The sequence below is a fragment of the Anomaloglossus baeobatrachus genome, chromosome 10 (genome assembly GCF_048569485.1).
Source record: "Anomaloglossus baeobatrachus isolate aAnoBae1 chromosome 10, aAnoBae1.hap1, whole genome shotgun sequence".
NCBI classification, from domain to species: Eukaryota; Metazoa; Chordata; class Amphibia; order Anura; family Aromobatidae; genus Anomaloglossus; species Anomaloglossus baeobatrachus.
In genome coordinates, this window is record NC_134362.1 from 204,970,596 (window position 1) to 204,991,525 (window position 20,930).

The 20,930-nt window shown below is 46.7% G+C and overlaps 1 protein-coding gene across 1 annotated transcript in view; it reads right to left on the bottom strand.

Moving 5' to 3' along the window:
- Positions 1-20,930, bottom strand: part of LOC142254840 (neural-cadherin-like) — a 184,631-nt gene that overhangs the window by 78,081 nt on the left and 85,620 nt on the right. The window contains exons 6-11 of the mRNA XM_075326173.1: positions 18,287-18,536; positions 6,176-6,318; positions 5,721-5,893; positions 5,149-5,317; positions 2,352-2,522; positions 1,364-1,536 (exon numbers count right to left, since the gene is read on the bottom strand). Coding sequence (XP_075182288.1) covers positions 1,364-1,536; positions 2,352-2,522; positions 5,149-5,317; positions 5,721-5,893; positions 6,176-6,318; positions 18,287-18,536 — 1,079 coding nt within the window. The remainder of the gene's footprint in view (positions 1-1,363; positions 1,537-2,351; positions 2,523-5,148; positions 5,318-5,720; positions 5,894-6,175; positions 6,319-18,286; positions 18,537-20,930) is intronic.

A 20,930-nucleotide genomic window follows, 5' to 3' on the forward strand; every position in this document is an offset into this window, starting at 1 on the left:
CAAAGAGACAGACAGAGAGGGAAAGAGACAGACAGAGAAAGAGAGGGAAAGAGACAGACAGAGAAAGAGAGGGAAAGAGACAGACAGAGAAAGAGAGACAGGTTAAGAGACAGACACAGACAAAGAGACAGACTGACAGGGAAAGAGACAGACAGGGAAAGAGAGGGAAAGAGACAGACAGAGAAAGAGAGGGAAAGAGACAGACAGAGAAAGAGAGGGAAAGAGACAGACAGAGAAAGAGAGACAAGTTAAGAGACAGACACAGACAAAGAGACAGACTGACAGGGAAAGAGACAGACAGAGAAAGAGAGGGAAAGAGACAGACAGAGAAAGAGAGACAGGTTAAGAGACAGACACAGACAAAGAGACAGACTGACATGGAAAGAGACAGACAGGGAAAGAGAGGGAAAGAGACAGACAGGGAAAATGACAGAGATAGACAGACAGGGAAAGCGATAGATAGACAGGGAAAGAGACAGACAGACAAAGAGATAGAGAGAGAGACAGAGAGATATATACAGAGATTGAGACAGACAGAGAATGGGAGAGAAACAGAGAGACAGTTACTATCCCGGGCAGCGCCAGGTGCTATGTTGTGAGGCGTAATTTTAAGCCCGCGTGTTCCAATTTACCAATGAATTTTGCCCCTATCTACATAATGGGAAAAAAGTAAAACGAAAAGTGTTGGGGGCAAATTGACAGCTGCCAGATGTGAACAAGGAGAACTTAAAGAATTAGAGCGATGGCGGGAAAGAGTATATACCGTACAGTTACTAAGGTGGGGCCCCGACATGGGATACTCACCACACTCGGGGATATGAACACACACACAAAATGCGCCACACACTACCACGTGCGTGAACACTAATACCACCCTCAGCACACATCTCACCACACATACACCAACCTCGCCACATAATCGCCCTAAACACACACAAGTCTGGGATTATCCTTCAAAAATAAAAATCTGATTAATAAGCAGCCAAACTACAAGAACAACAAATGTACCATATAGGAAATACGGCAGCCGTCAGTCACATGACCTGTCTATATGTGTATGTGTAAGCTAATATATACTGTCAGGGGGAGGGCTTTCTGTTGCCTGGAGATTTATCAGGCTGCCAATAGCAACCAATCACAGCTTAGCTTCTATTTTGCTACAGTTAATTAATCTGAGCTCTCATTGGTTAATATAGGCAACAATTTAATAATTACATTTATATCTATTTGTTCTGTGGTTTTTGTGTGCAGAATACATTTTTGTTAATACATTCTATTTTGTTAACAGCAGTTATTAACCCGGGCGAAGCCGGGTAGTACAGCTAGTATATATATATATAGTTTCCTAAAAATGGTCACATACCCGTGGCAAAGGTTGGTTGACGTACAGCCATCCGGTTGTGCCGTTGATCTGAAACACAGGCGATTCGTCACCCGCCACAGAGTAGGAAAGTGCCGCGTTCATGCCATAGTCTTCATCATGAGCTGCAATGCGAAGGAAGCTGGTGCCCACGGTTGTGTCCTCCTTGAGGAAATCTGGGGGAAATGACAATATAGCAATCACTTGGGGGTCACACATTGGGTTGCGTATTGGCTCCAATTTCCAGATGTCCATAGCGGTGCCCCACTTGGTAGCACTCGGCACTTTGCTGCTATACAAATTATTGTCAAGGGGAGGTTCAGATTTCAGGGGGGACCTGAACTGACCCTCGGTCTGGGATCCCTGCGCTCACCCTTATCGCAAAGGTACTTTTAAAGGTAGTGAGGTCTGGGCTCCCAGCGTGTTCCTGTCTCCTCACCAGGCCCTGACCATCTTGGGGAGGAGAGAACACTCCCAACTCAGCCCCATCTCCCAAAAGACATGGACAGGGGATAGAACAGAAACTCGCTCGCTCTCCAAACAACCACAAAGGGAAGACAAAGGCACAGAAGAGAATCAAATAAAAAAGTGAGGAAGTAGGACACACCAAGGGACACTTCCACACCACATAATCAGCAGATCACAGGTCACCAAGGAAGGATCACCAAGGACACCTGAGTTTCACTATTTTCGGCGATCTCCTAACAAACTCCTCAGCCTTAAATAGGGAGAGACCAGCTGAGGATGGTAATCAGCAACCTTACTCTCAGAAGAGCCATACACTGCTCCAAAAGGATTAACTCTCGCACAGCTGGAAGCAGAGTAAACAACTCAGCCAACGCCCGGCAGAGCTGTGAAATTTAAGAGAAACCAGGTTGCCTATAGGACTCTAATGTGAACAGGGTCCGACGCTATTGCTCTAATCCGTGAGTATATGGTGAGCGCATGGGTGGGTTATATAATCTTGGAAGCAGATGTGAAGTTTACTTACATTCGTAACGGTTGTTCTCAAAGCTCGGGTCATTGTCGTTCTGGTCCAGGATGGCAATGTTAATCTGACAGAGTCCAATGAGAGGGTCTGTGGCCTGGTCCGTGGCTTTTATAGTCAGGGGATACTCCTTCTCTCGCTCACGGTCAAAACTCTGTAGAGTCGTTACGACCCCTATAAGAAAAAGACGCATATACGTCACATTCATCCCCATCGATAGCCGAGTGCACCCAGTGTGGGATTCTAGCACCGTGGACAGCTCCACACCTCCCACCTATAACTACATAGTAGGACATTCTTCCGGGACCGATTTTCACCCGTGGGGGGAAAGAAAATAGCACACTTGGACCATAGAAAATGGATTTCGGTTTCTTTGTGAACTGGAGGATTTTTTACGCTTTGGATTTCAGTCCCCGGATCTGCCGCCCGGACTGTCTGTACTGAGCGCAGAGTGTGAAATCTCCAATTGGCAACGCAATGTTCGATAAAGCATTTTCATGGGCACGGTGGGATTGGTGCTTGTGCATGCCAACGAGGAGGAAGGAGAGGACAAACTCTGATATTTAAAAAGATTTTTTTTTTGCATTTAGTGATTTTTTTGCCCCTCTAAATATGATAGCATTGTTAGAGGCAGAAATAGGAAACATCGGCACAAATCTGACTTGGGATTTAGGGATAAATTTAGGGACCCCGGACCAACACAGATACATATCTAATGAATAGGTACAATGGAAAACGCATTTAATTGGCTTCCATCAATTTAAGCCTCATGGCCACATTTCTTACAAATCTGTGCTTGTCGATGGGGCCATATTGCACTTCCCTATGGCTCGAATGTCATAGACAAGCAAATAGGAACCAACAAGTATATGTCACTAGACAGTTTTTTCTCTTCTTGGGCAGCTCTAATTTGCACATTTTACCCAGGGAGCATTGGCTGTTAGAATCCCTATGATCCGCACAATGGAAGCCATGTGGTCAGTGGCATAACTAGAGTTCAATGGACCCTGGTGCAAATTTGTATATGTATGTATATATACATTTAGCGTTCTAAATCCTATAAAGACATACGAGTTGCCCTCTCCCCCATTATGCAGTAATATCCCTCATCCTGGCTTCCTTCCTGGTAAATATGTCCCCCATCCAGGTAAATTTCCCCTATCCTGGGCTACTTCCTGATAAATATGCCCCCCATCATGGTATGTCCCCCACCCTACTAAATATGTCACCTATCCTGGTATGTGCCTCATACTGGTATATACTGTCCCCTTCCTGGTATATATGTTCCTCTCCTGTCCCCCTCCTGGTATATACTGTCCCCATCCTGGTATATACTGTCTCCCTCCTGGTATATACTGTCCCTCTTATGGTATATACTGTCCCCCTCCTGGTGTATACTGTTCCCGTCTTGGTATATATGTTCCTCGCCTGTGCCCCTCCTGATATATACAGTCCCCATCCTGGTATATACTGTCTCCCTCCTGGTATATACTGTCCCTCTTATGGTATATACTGTCCCCCTCCTGGTGTATACTGTTCCCTTCTTGGTATATATGTTCCTCTCCTGTCCCCCTCCTGGTATATACTGTCCCCATCCTGGTATATACTGTCTCCTTCCTGGTATATACTATCCCTCTTATGATATGTGCCCCATACTGGTATATACTGTCCCCTTCCTGGTATATATGTTCCTCTCCTGTCCCCCTCCTGGTATATACTGTCCCCATCCTGGTATATACTGTCTCCCTCCTGGTATATACTGTCCCTCTTATGGTATATACTGTCCCCCTCCTGGTGTATACTGTTCCCTTCTTGGTATATATGTTCCTCTCCTGTCCCCCTCCTGGTATATACTGTCCCCATCCTGGTATATACTGTCTCCTTCCTGGTATATACTGTCCCTCTTATGATATGTGCCCCATACTGGTATATACTGTCCCCTTCCTGGTATATATGTTCCTCTCCTGTCCCCCTCCTGGTATATACTGTCCCCATCCTGGTATATACTGTCTCCCTCCTGGTATATACTGTCCCTCTTATGGTATATACTGTCCCCCTCCTGGTGTATACTGTTCCCTTCTTGGAATATATGTTCCTCTCCTGTGCCCCTCCTGGTATATACAGTCCCCATCCTGGTATATACTGTCCCCCTCCTGGTAGATGTGTTCCTCTCCTGAGCCCTTCCTGGTATATATTGTCCCCCTCCTGGTATATACTATGCTCACCCGCCCTGGCTCCCACATGGCACGACATCCTCCTGTATAGCTGGCCCCCAGTGGCCAGCAGCTTTCATCAGCGTCTGTGCTATGGCAGTGCATGACGTCGTTTCCATGCACCACCTCCATCAAGGGGATGCTGCTGAAAGCTTCTGGCTTCTGTTTGGCCAGCAGTGTGTATCGCAGTGCAGGAACCAGACAGGTCTGTGCACCTCAATGCATTTCAGCTGGATGTGCGTCCGAGGCCACACATCCAGCTGAAGCAGGGTTTGGGGCCACAATTGCTCCACCCCTGCATGTGGTGGCATCTCTAGCACTTGGCACACACAGTACACAGTGACTCCGTGTGCCGCCATACAGACTCGATGGACATGGCTCTGCCGAGCGCTTATAAGTAATTCAGATCATAAGTTCAGACATGGCCACCTCTGCATTGAATACATACTCCATGACGGGTTTGGGAATATGCCAGAACCATATAAATAATTGGAAATAACGATGCATTATTCACGGTGCACTGAATGACAATTATAAGATAAATTATACATATTTTGGTACATGAGTGATAATGATTTTGCCGTTACCGGTGTCTGGATGGATGGTGAATGCGGGCAGCGAGCCTTCTCTGTGCACAATCCCATATTTCACCTGTCCGTTCACCCCGGAGTCGGCGTCTTTGGCTTCTACTTGGAGCACAAACGTTCCGGGGGGCTGGTTTTCCAGGACAGAGGCGTTCTTGCTGTAATCTGCACACTGATTGGATAAAGGTGGGTGTAAAGACAAAGTTAAAATGAGCAAAAACCCATCAGACATAAGGGTCGTCCAAGACTTAGGTTATCAATATCGGAATAATGGGGTCCGACATCCAGCAACTCCAACTCATCAACTTTTTGGAGTAGAGTATGGAGCCGGAACAGCACAGCTCGGTATACATAGTAGTGGCCATTAGATCAGCTTCTGATCACTTCCATAGGACCTGAGATCGGCCACTACGTGGCATGCCGAGCCATGCTTTTCCAGTTTCACACACCGTATACCATCCAGGCCTTCGAGCAGGTGATTGTTGGTGGTGCCGGACATTGGACTCCCAATGATACGGATGACCTATCCTCAAGTCGTGGACAACTCCTTTAAGATGGACTACAAAATGACTTGCCTGATAAAAAATGGGCTTATTATTATTAATATCATCCACGCGAACCATGATTGTGGTGGTGCTGGTGAGGCTGCGAGGACCCCCCGAAGAATTATCATCGGTAGCCGTCACATATAGGACGTACTCCGTCCCATGAAGCCGTGGCAGAGGAATTGAGCCGAGGCGGATAAGACCTGATGAGATAATTATGACTCTATCATTAATCTGTATTATACTGAGCACTTAAAGATTCTCGTTATTCCATAGTCCTGAAACCGAGAGCAGATAATGAGGACAATGGTCTTCCCGCAATACCGCAACCCCCTGTCCTTGACAGCTGCAACCGAGCTCTCTATGACACTGATTGATTTTAGGCAGATGACGGTGGGTTCAATCAATAAGTATGTTCAGAAGCTCGGCTCACACAATCTCAGGCTGTAAACACCGTAGTGTCTGAGTCCGGAAGCCATGATTACCTTTCTGGGGATCAATAAGAAAGTTTCCCTCTCCGTTTCCTCCTGATATTTCATACGTGACTTGATCTCCATCGGGATCGAAGGCTTGAACGGTGGCAACCAAGGTATTGGGGGCGGCATCCTCAGATACAAATGTTCGATATCTGGAAGAGTCATCAAAAGGCTACCAAGTTAGTCCAACTCTACATACATTTATATGCACAGACTCTGGTACATCGGTAACATAAGTCGTTACTTGCTCTTCTAGAGGACTAGGTTTGGCCGAAATCATTTTGGCTTCTTGGGTAATGAATTCAATAAAATTGGCAATTGCGATTTTGAGGCAAAGAAAGAAAGCAAACGGTAAGACAACAGCAGAAAATGGTAACGACTGTGACCCGATGCAATGCTCGAACAACCAACCGCGTACTCTGCCCTTGGGCAGCCAGACACTGACCAAGAGCTTCCCATGTAAGCCCAACGGTGACGGCTTAGAGATGGAACTGTACCTGGGGCGGGCAGTTTGGAGAAAGAGGTTTCTTGCACCAAGAGTTGGGCTCTCCAAAGTTAAAGACAGACTTCTGAGAAACACTGTCTAAGAATAGACCACGAAGTCTGGATTAGCTGTGAGTCTTCTGATCCAAAATCAACATTCTCATTGGTACATAGGAAACTGTTGTGTATGGGGCAAGAGACCTTCGGCCGGTAACAGACGTTGCAGTTCTCTCAAGCTTATGTGTCTTCTAGAGGTGGTAACTACCAAACGTATGTGCCTCCTAGAGGAGGTAACCACTAAGTTTATGTGCCTCCTGGAGGAGGTAACCACTAAGCTTATGTGCCTCCTGGAGGAGGTAACCACTAAGCTTATGTGCCTTCTAGAGGAGGAAACCATGAAGCTTATGTGCCTCCTAGAGGTGGTAACCACCAAACGTATGTGCTTCCTAGAGGAGGTAACCACTAAGCTTATGTGCCTCCTGGAGGAGGTAACCACTAAGCTTATGTGCCTCCTGGAGGAGGTAACCACTAAGCTTATGTGCCTCCTAGAGGGGGTAACCACCAAACTTATGTGCCTCCTAGAAGTGGTAACCACTAAGCTTATGTGCCTCCTAGAGGAGGTAACCACAAAGCTTATGTGCCTCCTAGAGGAGGAAACCATGAAGCTTATGTGCCTCCTAGAGGAGGAAACGACGAAGCTTATGTGCCCCCTAGTGGAGGTAACCACTAAGCTTATGTGCCTCCTAGAGGTGGTAACCACTATGCTTATGTGCCTCCCATAGGAGGCAACCACTAAGCTTATGTGCCTTCTAGAGGTGGTAACTACTAAGCTTATGTGCCTCCTATAGGAGGTAACCACTAAGCTTATGTGCCACCTAGAGGAGGTAACAACTTAGCTTATGTGCCTCCTTGAGGAGGTAACCACTAAGCTTACATGCCTCCTAAAGGAGGTAACCACTAAGCTTATATGCCTCCTAGAGAAGGTAACAACTGAGCTTATGTGCCTCCTAGAGGTGGTAAACACTAAGCTTATGTGCCTTCAAGAGGAGGTAACCACTAAGCTTATGTGCCTCCTAGAGGTGGTAACTACTGAGTTTATGTGCCTCCCATAGGAGGTAACCACTAAACTTTGGTGCCTGCTAGAGGATGTAACCACCAAGCTTATTTGCCTTCTAGAGGACGTAACAACCAAGCTTATGTGCCTCCTAGAGGTGGTAATCACCAAGCTTATGTGCCTCCTTGAGGAGGTAACCACTAAGTTTCTATGCCTCCTAGAGGAGGTAACCACTAACCTTATGTGCCTACCATAGGAGGCAACCACTAAGCGCACATGCACACACAATTTAATTTAGAATATATTAAATAAAAATAAAAAAATAAAATAAAAATTATAAGAAAAAAATAATACTAATATAATAAGAAATAGTAAAAATAAAGTAATAATACAATAAAAAATAAAATAAAAAATAATAAATGATAATAAAAATAACAGAAAAAATATTTTAAAAAATAAATAAAATAAAATGATATTTTTAATCATTTAATGAAAATGTTTGCATGTTCCAAGTGGAACTTTGTGAGCAGATCCTAAAAAAAGTGATAAAATAAAAAGTGGAATTTAAATAGTCTCTACACACACTTTAGTTTATAATGTATTAAGTAATAATTAAAAATTAATAAAAGTTAAAAAAGCTAATAAAATAGTATTATAATAGTAAAAATAAAATAATAATAATAATAAAAATAATAAAAAAATACAAATTAAGAAAAAATATAATACTAAAAAATAAAATAATAATACTACAATAAAAATAAAATAGTAAAATAAAAATTATAATAAAAATAAAAAAATAAAATAATAAATAACTGTAAAAATGATAATAATACAATAATAATAATAATAATAATAATAATAATAATAATAATAATAATAATATAAGCATAAGAGGACAACCGAGTTTTAAGGTGAAAAAGGTTTAAAATACAATTTTATTAGGACAAAATATTAAAAAATAGGTACTATTTGCATTTCCATGTGACACAACAATAAATACATATATAAAATAGAAGTTAATTATACAAATGAGGTAGTACGGTGGGTAGGCAAACGGTGGTAACTGGACGTACACCCTTGTCCCTAGATAACCTATGAGTAATCACTGGGTAAAAAGTTTTACCGCCATCAAAGAAAGGTTAAAGGTAATGGGATATACCTAAGGCGCCATTGTACACAGCCTGTCGGTGGGATAGGAGCTCCACGTGGAGGACCCGACGTACGTTTCGCAAAGGATTATGGTCGCATATTCATGGGTAAGTGTCAATAATAATAATAATAATAATCTAATGTTAAGCACATGATGGAATATTCTTCTCCATAAAGTCTTAAAAGTTTGCATTCCTTTTCTTCTTCTATAAATTTACTTCTGTTTCAATATTAAAAAAAAATCCGGTTTCCCCTTGAATATTATAGAGGATGAATATAAAACTATGCGGCAAAAAAAAACCAAAACAACTAAAAATAAAAAAAGAATTAAACTGCAAATGACATGAAAGCCTGTAGGAATCAAGAGCTTTACCAACGGTCACGGTAAGTCGGCGTCCGCTCTGTCTGCGCCGTACCGCTGCAAATCGAAAGAGACTGGGAGATATATATATATTTATTTGTGAGAGTCTCATTTAATGCCCTAGATTAGGGGATGGGAACACTGTGATTTTGTTCAGCCACTCAACAATAAATTACAGCCCTGAGGCCACTGTCTTAGCCTCGAGTCTAACGAGCAAATCGATTCCAGCTCTGACAGTTTTAAAGCCGTAAAACGAAGAAGAACAGAGAGATGGGCGGCTTGAACATTACACGGAAAGGTCTCTGAAGACGCAGAAGGATTTTAAGAAAAAAAAAAAATAAAATAGGCCACCATCGTATCTATAGCAAACAGTGCACCGCTCCGCTGACAGAAAGCTGCAGGGGTGACGGGAAGGAGGCGGAAAGAGGGGGCACGGGAGCGAAAACACAGAGATCTGTGCGCTAATCGAGGGGAAAAATAGGAACTTAGAGGCACAAAACTAAAGAGCCGCTCCGAGCCAAAAAAGGACGGGGGACGGAGGACGGGGGACGGAGGACGGTGGACGGGGGACGGAGGACGGGAGACGGGAGACGGGAGACGGGGGACGGGGGACGGAGGACGGGAGATGGGGGATGGAGGACGGGAGACGGGGGACGGAGGATGGGAGATGGGAAATGGGGGACGGAGGACGGGAGACGGGAGATGGAGACGGAGGACGGGAGATAGTGGACGAAGGACGGGAGACGGAGGACAGGAGACAGGAGATGGTGGACGGGAGACGGGGGATGGAGGACGGGGGACGGAGGACGGGAGACAGGAGATGGGGACGGAGGACGGGAGATGGGGGACAGAGGACGGGAGATGGGGGATGGAGGACGGGAGACGGGAGATGGGGGACGGAGGACGGGAGATGGGGGACGGAGGATGGGACTAGGGTGATGGGGACGGAGGACGGGAGATGGGGGACGGAGGACGGGAGACGGGAGATGGGGACGGAGGACGGGAGATGGGGACAGAGGACGGGAGATGGGGGACGGAGGACAGGAGACGGGAGATGGGGGACGGAGGACGGGAGACGGGAGATGGGGGACAGAGGATGGGAGATGGGGGATGGAGGACAGGAGATGGGGGACGGAGAATGGCAGACGGGAGATGGGGGACGGGAGACGGGAGATGGGGGACGGGAGACGAGAGATGGGGGACGGGAGACGGGAGATGGGGGACGGAGGACGGGAGATGGGAGACGGAGGACGGGAGACGTGGGACGGAGGACGGGAGACGGGAGATGGGGGACGGAGGACGGGAGACAGGAGATTGGGGACGGGAGACAGGAGATGGGGGACGGAGGACGGGAGATGGGGGACGGAGAACAGGAGACAGGAGATTGGGGACGGGAGATGGGGGACGGAGGATGGGAGATGGGGGACGGAGGACGGGAGACAGGAGATTGGGGACGGGAGACGGGAGATGGGGGACGGAGGACGGGAGATGGGGGACGGAGAACGGGAGACAGGAGATTGGGGACGGGAGACAGGAGATGGGGGACGGAGGGCGGGGGACGGGAGATGGGGGACAGAGAACGGGAGATGGGGGACGGAGGACGGGAGATGGGCGACAGAGGACGGGAGACGGGAGATAGGGAATGGAGGACGGAGGACAGGGAACGGAGGACGGGAGACGGAGGACGGGAGACGGGGGACAGAGGACGGGTAATGGTTATAAGTCTAAACTTCTGATCATCCAAAAAGTCTGGGACAGAGGGCGATGGGGAAACTCCAAACCGAAGGAGCGTGGAATGGCCAATCACATACAAGCGTTTGGGTAGACGGCGTCTTCAGGAGCTCTCCAGGCTGTTCCCATAGGTTTTGAACAGTTTTCGGGGATTTCCTGACTCTGTGAGAATTATTATGTAACCTAAAACTCCAAACTAAAGTAACACTATAAAAATAAAGGGAAATGTACACACACATACATACAGTATGTAGATAATGGAAGACTACTGTTCACAAGATTCGTGAGTGCAGCTCTGGAGGATAATACAGGAGGTAACTCAGGATCAGTAATGTAATGCATGTACACAGTGACTGCACCAGCAGAATAGTGAGTGCAGCTCTGGAGTATAATACAGGATGTAACTCAGGATCAGTAATGTATGTACACAGTGACTGCACCAGCAGAACAGTGAGTGCAGCTCTGGAGTATAATACAGGATGTAACTCAGGATCAGTAATGTATGTACACAGTGACTGCACCAGCAGAACAGTGAGTGCAGCTCTGGAGTATAATACAGGAGGTAACTCAGGATCAGTAATGTAATGTATGTACACAGTGACTGCACCAGCAGAATAGTGAGTGCAGCTCTGGAGTATAATACAGGAGGTAACTCAGGATCAGTAATGTATGTACACAGTGACTGCACCAGCAGAATAGTGAGTGCAGCTCTGGAGTATAATACAGGAGGTAACTCAGGATCAGTAATGTAATGTACACAGTGACTGCACCAGCAGAATAGTGAGTGCAGCTCTGGAGTATTGTGCAGGATCTAACTCGGGATCAGCAAATAATTTACAAATCTACTAAACCTTTAGAGAAAAGAAATTTTCTTAATGTTGCTGATCCCATTGAATATTGAAGTCTGGGGCAAAGTATTGGATAATCACATTTCATAATTTACTAGGAATATATAGAAATTTATCAGGTTTATAAAGGTTATAGGACCATCTCTAAGCAGCTTGATGTTCCTGTGAATACAGTTGCTCATATTCAGAAATGTAAGATCCATGGGACTGTAGCCAATCTCCCTGGACGTGGCCACAGGAGGAGAATTGATGACAAATCAAAGAAATCATAAAAAAAAGCCAGACTGGAATCTGCCAAAATACATGTTGACAAGCCACAAAGCTTCTGGGAGAATGTCCTATGGACAGATGACACAAAAAATGAACTTTTTGGCAAGGCACATCAGATCTATGTACAGAGACAGAAAAATTAAGCGTATCAAGAAAAGAACACTGTCCCTACTGTGAAACATGGTGGAGGCTTAGTAATGTTCTGGTGCTGTTTTGCTGCATCTGGCACAGGGGATCTTGAATCTGTGCAGAGTACAATGAAATCTCAAGACCATGAAAGGATTCTAGAGAGAAATGTGCTGCCCAGTGTCAGAAAGCTTGGTCTTAGTCGCAGGTCATGGGTCTATGACCCAAAACACACAGCAAAGAACATCCAAGAATGGCTAGGAGTAAAACATTGGACTATTCTGAAGTGGCTTCTATGAGCCGGGACCTAAATCCTATTGGAAAGAGCTGAAACGTCTGGAAAAGGCAACACACACGACACAAGGAGCAGTTTACTCTTGATTAGCGGCCAAAATACCAGTCGAGAGGCGCAGAAGTCTCATTGACAGTTACAGGAATCGTGTGAGTGCATCAAAAGCTTGTGCAACAAAATATTAAGTTAAGGAGGAGGATGAGGGCGCCATCATTTCTGTCCGAGGGGGCCCAACAATTTGGACCACGCATGTATTTTTTATCGCAGAATGTTTTCGACCATTGTATACATTTCCCGCGTGCTATAGATCCGTCCATACATTGTTGCAGGTTACAGTTTCCATTGCGGTTCATTTGTAGATTCCTGTATTTTTAGCTTCTCGCCTCCATCCGTTGTGTATTTCAGGGCGAGTGTTTAGTGAGGCAGTGACTCAGATCAATACTGTACAGCAGAGCGAAGAATGAAAATACCATAATCAATATCTGAACAGGCCAATTATTCCCCCACTTATACGGTGCAATTGTAATTTACCGAGCATTTCCATGTAAGACGCGGCTATACAGGAAGGTAATCAGCAGCCATGCAGAACCAAGCGCTGGGGGCCAATCTACAGAAGAGCAACGCGGGGCCCGAGCTAACGGGCGACCTCCAGGGGTGCGACCAGACCACTCAACTGCCGCAATCAGTGTCCGGGTCATTATAGGTCACTTTAGTCTATGATACGGCCACCATCATGGTTGTTATCGCAGTGGTATGCAGTCACGTTGTTCCACCATGGCTGCTTTCTTCTAGAAATAGCGCCTCCCTTGGCTTTGGGTTGTGTCTGGTATTGCAGCTCAACTCATTTAAAGTGAATGGGGATGACCTGCAATACCAAATACAACCTGTGGACGGAAGTGGCGCTATTTCTTAAATAAAACAGGTATGTGGCATTACACAGTGTTCACTTTCTCTACACTGCCCCCCTCAGGTCAGATGAGGCATTACACAGTGTTCACTTTCCCTACACTGCCCCCCTCAGGTCAGATGAGGCATTACACAGTGTTCACTTTCCCTACACTGCCCCCCTCAGGTCAGATGAGGCATTACACAGTGTTCACTTTCCCTACACTGCCCCCGCAGGTAACATGAGGCATTATACAGTGTTCACTTTCCTTACACTGCCCCCGCAGGTGACATGAGGAATTATACAGTTTTCACTTTCCCTACACTGCCCCCGCAGGTGACATGAGGAATTATACAGTGTTCACTTTCCCTACACTGCCCCTACAGGTGACATGAGGTATTATAGAGTAAACTTTCCCTACAGGTAACATCAGGCATTACACAGTGTTCACTTTCCCTACACTGCCCCTACAGGTGACATGAGGTATTATACAGTGTTCACTTTCCCTACACTGCCCCTACAGGAGACATGAGGAAGTATACAGTTTTCACTTTCCCTACACTGCCCCCGCAGGTAACATGAGGCATTATACAGTGTTCACTTTCCCTACACTGCCCCTACAGGAGACATGAGGTATTATACAGTGTTCACTTTCCCTACACTGCCCCTACAGGTGACATGAGGTATTATACAGTATTCACTTTCCCTACACTGCCCCCACAGGTGACATGAGGTATTATACAGTGTTCACTTTCCCTACACTGCCCCTACAGGTGACATGAGGTATTATACAGTGTTCACTTTCCCTACACTGCCCCTACAGGTGACATGAGGTATTATACAGTGTTCACTTTCCCTACACTGCCCCCACAGGTAACATCAGGCATTACACAGTGTTCACTTTCCCTACACTGCCCCTACAGGTGACATGAGGAATTACACAGTGTTCACTTTCCCTACACTGCCCCCGCAGGTGACATGAGGAATTACACAGTGTTAACTTTCCCTACACTGCCCCTACAGGTGACATGACGTATTATACAGTGTTCACTTTCCCTACACTGCCCCCGCAGGTAACATGAGGCATTATACAGTGTTCACTTTCCTTACACTGCCCCCGCAGGTGACATGAGGAAGTATACAGTTTTCACTTTCCCTACACTGCCCCCGCAGGTGACATGAGGAATTATACAGTGTTCACTTTCCCTACACTGCCCCTACAGGTGACATGAGGTATTATACAGTGTTCACTTTCCCTACACTGCCCCTACAGGTGACATGAGGTATTATACAGTGTTCACTTTCCCTACACTGCCCCTACAGGTGACATGAGGTATTATACAGTATTCACTTTCCCTACACTGCCCCCACAGGTGACATGAGGTATTATACAGTGTTCACTTTCCCTACACTGCCCCTACAGGTGACATGAGGTATTATACAGTGTTCACTTTCCCTACACTGCCCCCACAGGTAACATCAGGCATTACACAGTGTTCACTTTCCCTACACTGCCCCTACAGGTGACATGAGGAATTACACAGTGTTCACTTTCCCTACACTGCCCCCGCAGGTGACATGAGGAATTACACAGTGTTCACTTTCCCTACACTGCCCCCACAGGTGACATGACGTATTATACAGTGTTCACTTTCCCTACACTGCCCCCACAGGTGACATGAGCCATTACACAGTGTTCACTTTCTCTACACTGCCCCCCTCAGGTCAGATGAGGCATTACACAGTGTTCACTTTCCCTACACTGCCCCCGCAGGTAACATGAGGCATTATACAGTGTTCACTTTCCTTACACTGCCCCCGCAGGTAACATGAGGCATTATACAGTGTTCACTTTCCTTACACTGCCCCCGCAGGTGACATGAGGAAGTATACAGTTTTCACTTTCCCTACACTGCCCCCGCAGGTGACATGAGGAATTATACAGTGTTCACTTTCCCTACACTGCCCCTACAGGTGACATGAGGTATTATACAGTGTTCACTTTCCCTACACTGCCCCTACAGGTGACATGAGGTATTATACAGTGTTCACTTTCCCTACACTGCCCCTACAGGTGACATGAGGTATTATACAGTATTCACTTTCCCTACACTGCCCCCACAGGTGACATGAGGTATTATACAGTGTTCACTTTCCCTACACTGCCCCTACAGGTGACATGAGGTATTATACAGTGTTCACTTTCCCTACACTGCCCCCACAGGTAACATCAGGCATTACACAGTGTTCACTTTCCCTACACTGCCCCTACAGGTGACATGAGGAATTACACAGTGTTCACTTTCCCTACACTGCCCCCGCAGGTGACATGAGGAATTACACAGTGTTCACTTTCCCTACACTGCCCCCACAGGTGACATGACGTATTATACAGTGTTCACTTTCCCTACACTGCCCCCACAGGTGACATGAGCCATTACACAGTGTTCACTTTCTCTACACTGCCCCCCTCAGGTCAGATGAGGCATTACACAGTGTTCACTTTCCCTACACTGCCCCCGCAGGTAACATGAGGCATTATACAGTGTTCACTTTCCTTACACTGCCCCCGCAGGTGACATGAGGAATTATACAGTGTTCACTTTCCCTACACTGCCCCTACAGGTGACATGAGGTATTATAGAGTAAACTTTCCCTACACTGCCCCTACAGGTGACATGAGGTATTATACAGTGTTCACTTTCCCTACACTGCCCCTACAGGTGACATGAGGTATTATACAGTGTTCACTTTCCCTACACTGCCCCTGCAGGTGACATGAGGTATTATACAGTGTTCACTTTCCCTACACTGCCCCTACAGGTGACATCAGGCATTACACAGTGTTCACTTTCCCTACACTGCCCCTACAGGTGACATCAGGCATTACACAGTGTTCACTTTCCCTACACTGTCCCTACAGGTGACATGAGGTATTATACAGTGTTCACTTTCCCTACACTGCCCCCCTCAGGTGACATGAGGCATTACGCAGTGTTCACTTCCCTACACTGCCCCCGCAGGTGACATGAGCCATTACACAGTGTTCACTTTCTCTACACTGCCCCCCTCAGGTCAGATGAGGCATTACACAGTGTTCACTTTCCCTACACTGCCCCTGCAGGTGACATGAGGAATTATACAGTGTTCACTTTACCAACACTGCCCCCGCAGGTGACATGAGGCATTATACAGTGTTCACTTTACCAACACTGCCCCCGCAGGTGATATGAGGCATTATACAGTGTTCACTTTACCAACACTGCCCCCACAGGTGACATGAGGTATTATACAGTGTTCACTTTCCCTACACTGCCCCCGCAGGTGATATGAGGCATTATACAGTGTTCACTTTACCAACACTGCCCCCACAGGTGACATGAGGTATTACACAGTGTTCACTTTCCCTACACTGCCCCCACATTTGACATGAGGAAATACACAGTGTTCACTTTCCCTACACTGCCCCCGCAAGTGACATGAGGTATTATACAGTGTTCACTTTCTCTACACTGCCCCCGCAGGTGACATGAGGCATTACACAGTGTTCACTTTCCCTACACTGCCCCCGAAGGTGACATGAGCCATTACACAGTGTTCACTTTCCCTACACTGCCCCCGAAGGTGACATGAGGCATTACACAGTGTTCACTTTCCCTACACTGCCCCTACAGGTGACATGACGTATTATACAGTGTTCACTTTCCCTACACTGCCCCCACAGGTGACATCAGGCATTACACAGTATTCACTTTCCCTACACTGCCCCCACATTTGACATGAGGAATTACACAATGTCCACTTTCTCTACACTGCACCCACAGGTGACATGAGGCATTACACAGTGTTCACTTTCCCTACACTGCCCCCGCAGGTGACATGAGGCATTATACAGTGTTCACTTTCCCTACACGGTTTCATGTCACCTGTAGGGGCAGTGTAGGGAAAGTGAACACTGTGTAATGGCTCATGTCACCTGCGGGGGCAGTGTAGGGAAAGTGAACACTGTGTAATGCCTCATGTCACCTGCGGGGGCAGTGTAGGGAAAGTGAACACTGTGTAATGCCTCATGTCACCTGCAGGGGCAGTGTTGGTAAAGTGAACACTGTACAATAATGCCTCATGTCACCTGCGGGGGCAGTGTAGGGAACGTGAACACTGTATAATGCCTCATGTCACCTGTGGGGGCAGTGTTGGTAAAGTGAACACTGTACAATAATGCCTCATGTCACCTGCGGGGGCAGTGTTGGTAAAGTGAACACTGTATAATGCCTGATGTCACCTGCGGGGGCAGTGTAGGTAAAGTGAACACTGTATAATGCCTCATGTCACCTGCGGGGGCAGTGTAGGGAACGTGAACACTGTATAATGCCTCATGTCACCTGCGGGGGCAGTGTAGGGAACGTGAACACTGTATAATGCCTCATGTCACCTGCGGGGGCAGTGTTGGTAAAGTGAACACTGTATAATGCCTCATGTCACCTGCGGGGGCAGTGTAGGGAAAGTGAACACTGTGTAATGCCTCATGTCATCTGCGGGGGCAGTGTAGGAAAAGTGAACACTATGTAATTATTATGCAGTGCTCACTTTTCCTACAATGCCCCCGCAGGTGACATGAGGCATTACACAGTGTTCACGTTCCCTACACTGCCCCCGCAGGTGACATGAGGCATTACACATTTAGAGATTTCTACACAAATATCACCTCTTCCAGGGACCGGTATGAACAGACATTTCTCATTAATGGATTAAGGTGCAGGGCTGGCGAATAAATTGATAAATGTTTGACGCAGAGAAGAGCGCCGGCTTCGCTTTTACAGCAGATGGCCATTATAGATAATGATAACCCCTACTGGTTCAATTAGCAAAAAAAAAATAAAAAATAAAAAAATAAATAAAAATAAAATATTTTGTACTGACATGTTTTGGGAAAATTCTGGGGCTTCGTCGTTGAGGTTGGTGACCCGGATCCGGACGGTGGCCGTCCCGGTGTTTGGCGATTCCCCGCGGTCTATTGCCAGGATGACAAACTCGTACAGATGACTGGGTCTCTCGTAATCCAGGCGGCGTGCTGGGCTAATGGTGCCCTGCGCGGAGATGCCGAAATCAGGGCTGAGAGTGAAGTATGAGAAGTCCCCGCTCACGCCGGAGTCACAGTCAGTGGCTGTCACTGATGAGAAAGGGAGAGAGGGGAAAAAAGAAAATAATTGCTTATACAGGAGGACAATTAGCACAAGTGATACATCAATACACCGTGTTATTAAAGGGAGAAAGGGACCGGTAGTTTAAAGCCAAGATAATTATGCCGTTGTTATTGAGAACATACGCGCTGCCTGTAGTCACATCATTTCACGCCTTTGTTCTGGGCTCTCGCTCCTCGACATTTCACAACTTCAAAAGGCACAAAAGACGGAATCTTCTTTTTTATGTTTTTTTTTTTTTTTGCAAAAAAAAATAGTTTCACAGCATCCCTGTTTTGCCACATTCAATGCATCTAACAAGCAACGGATGGCAGCAGGTCCCTGTCCTCAGGAGATTACAATCCAATTTCCCCATCTTTTACACATACTGGGTCTAATTATAGGAGAAGCCAACGCAGTATCTGCACATTTAAAGGGGCATTCCAGTCTAGTTCTAGAAAAACTCTCCCATTATCAACTGGAAAAGTGATCATTGTTCGGTCGGCATGGGTCCCACATGCGTCCGAATGGAGCTGCCAGTCATGAAACGATCGTTATTTTAGGCGTGGTGCTCTCTGTCCATTCTGTGTACATTGTCCTGTTTGCAGGTTAATCACCCCCTGCTGGGCTTTTGTCCCTAAAGGGGGCTTTACACGCAACGACATCGCTAACGAGATGTTGTTGGGGTCATTGAATTCGTGACGCACATCCGGCCTCGTTAGCGACGACGTTGCGTGTGAAACGTACGACCGACCGCTAACGATCAAAAGTACTCACCTAATCATTGATCGTTGACACTTCGTTCAAATCCTAAATATCGTTGCTGGTGCAGGACGCAGGTTGTTCGTCGTTCCTGAGGCAGCACACATCGCTACGTGTGACACCCCAGGAACGACGAACAACACCGTACCTGCGTCCTCCGGCAACGAGGTGGGCGTGTCTTTCCTTTGGCTGCTCTCCGCCCCTCCGCTTCTATTGGCTGCCTGCCGTGTGACGTCACTGTGACGCCGCACGAACCGTCCCCTTAGAAAAGAGGCGGTTTGCCGGCCACAGCGACGTTGTTAGGCAGGTAAGTCCGTGTGACGGCTGCTACCGATGTTGTGCGCCACGGGCAGCGATTTGCCCGTGACGCACAACCGACGGGGGCGGGTGCTTTCATGTAAAGCAGCCTAAGTCTGGGGGAGGGGGGCCTGGAATCCACCAAACTCTCTGCTTACCTGGAAGATTAAAATCAAAAGGGTCCGTGGAGCCTCTGTTATGAGTCTCGACACGGAAAAATAGCCAGATATCCCTTCGGGAAGGACCTAGCCAAGGAGTGGCTCTTTTTAGGAGACCACCATAACCACCATATTAAGTGGCACATTTAGTCAATATCCAGCTCTTGACGAATTTAAAGAAATGACAAGGGAAATACCAAGGCCAGGTATCCATCCACAGACAGCTGTTTCGGGGTATTGCCCCTAATCAGTGTGGAGTAGGATTCTGGCCAGGTGGGAGCAATGCCTAGGGTGAATAATCCACAGATCCTTTATGCCAAGCAAATCAGAAAGTCCATAAAATAATCCACCATACAGAGGGTAAAATAGCCCAAACACGGATATAGTCCAGAAAGCGATAAATGTCCAGGTCTCTCTGGGGTGCTGCCTGTAGCCGCAGCTTCTCCCACAGAGGATGAATCTTCCTGCTTCACTTTTGAAGTTCTCAGCCAGACTGACTAATCTCCCAGGTAAGACAAAACAATCACTGATTTGGGGGAGACCAGCCAGAGAAGAACACTGCCGGCAGCCAACAAAGGCGCTCAACACAGTGAAATCCTAGGTGCATTGCCCTCTCTGAAGTATGCAAATCAAAAGGGTCAGTGGAGCCTCTGTTAGGAGTCTCGACACTTCGCTGGCTGCCGGCAGTGTTTTTCTCTGACTGCTCTCCCCGAGATCAGTGATTGTTTTGTCTTACCTGGGAGATTAGTCAGTCTCGCTGAGAACTTCAAAAGTGAAGCAGGAAGATTCATCCTCTGTGGGAGAAGCTGCAGCTACAGGCAGCACCCCAGAGAGACATGGACATTTATCGCTTACTGGACTATATCCGTGTTTGGACTATTTTACCCTCTGTATGGTGGATTATTTTATGGATTTTCTGATTTGCTTGTAATAAAGGATCTTTGGACTGTTCACACAGCTCTCGCTCTGTTGATTATGTGATATCGGAGCAGGACCCCATGACACCAAGCACTCCGCTAGCTTTATTGTTGCCAAATTCATAAATGACCGTCTCACCCATTCTACTCCTCCTCAATAGTGCAACCAGGACAAAAAAGGAGACATAAGCCTCAGTACTGGCAAATAGTTGAGGTACCAATCAAATGATTATCACCTTTCCATTGGATG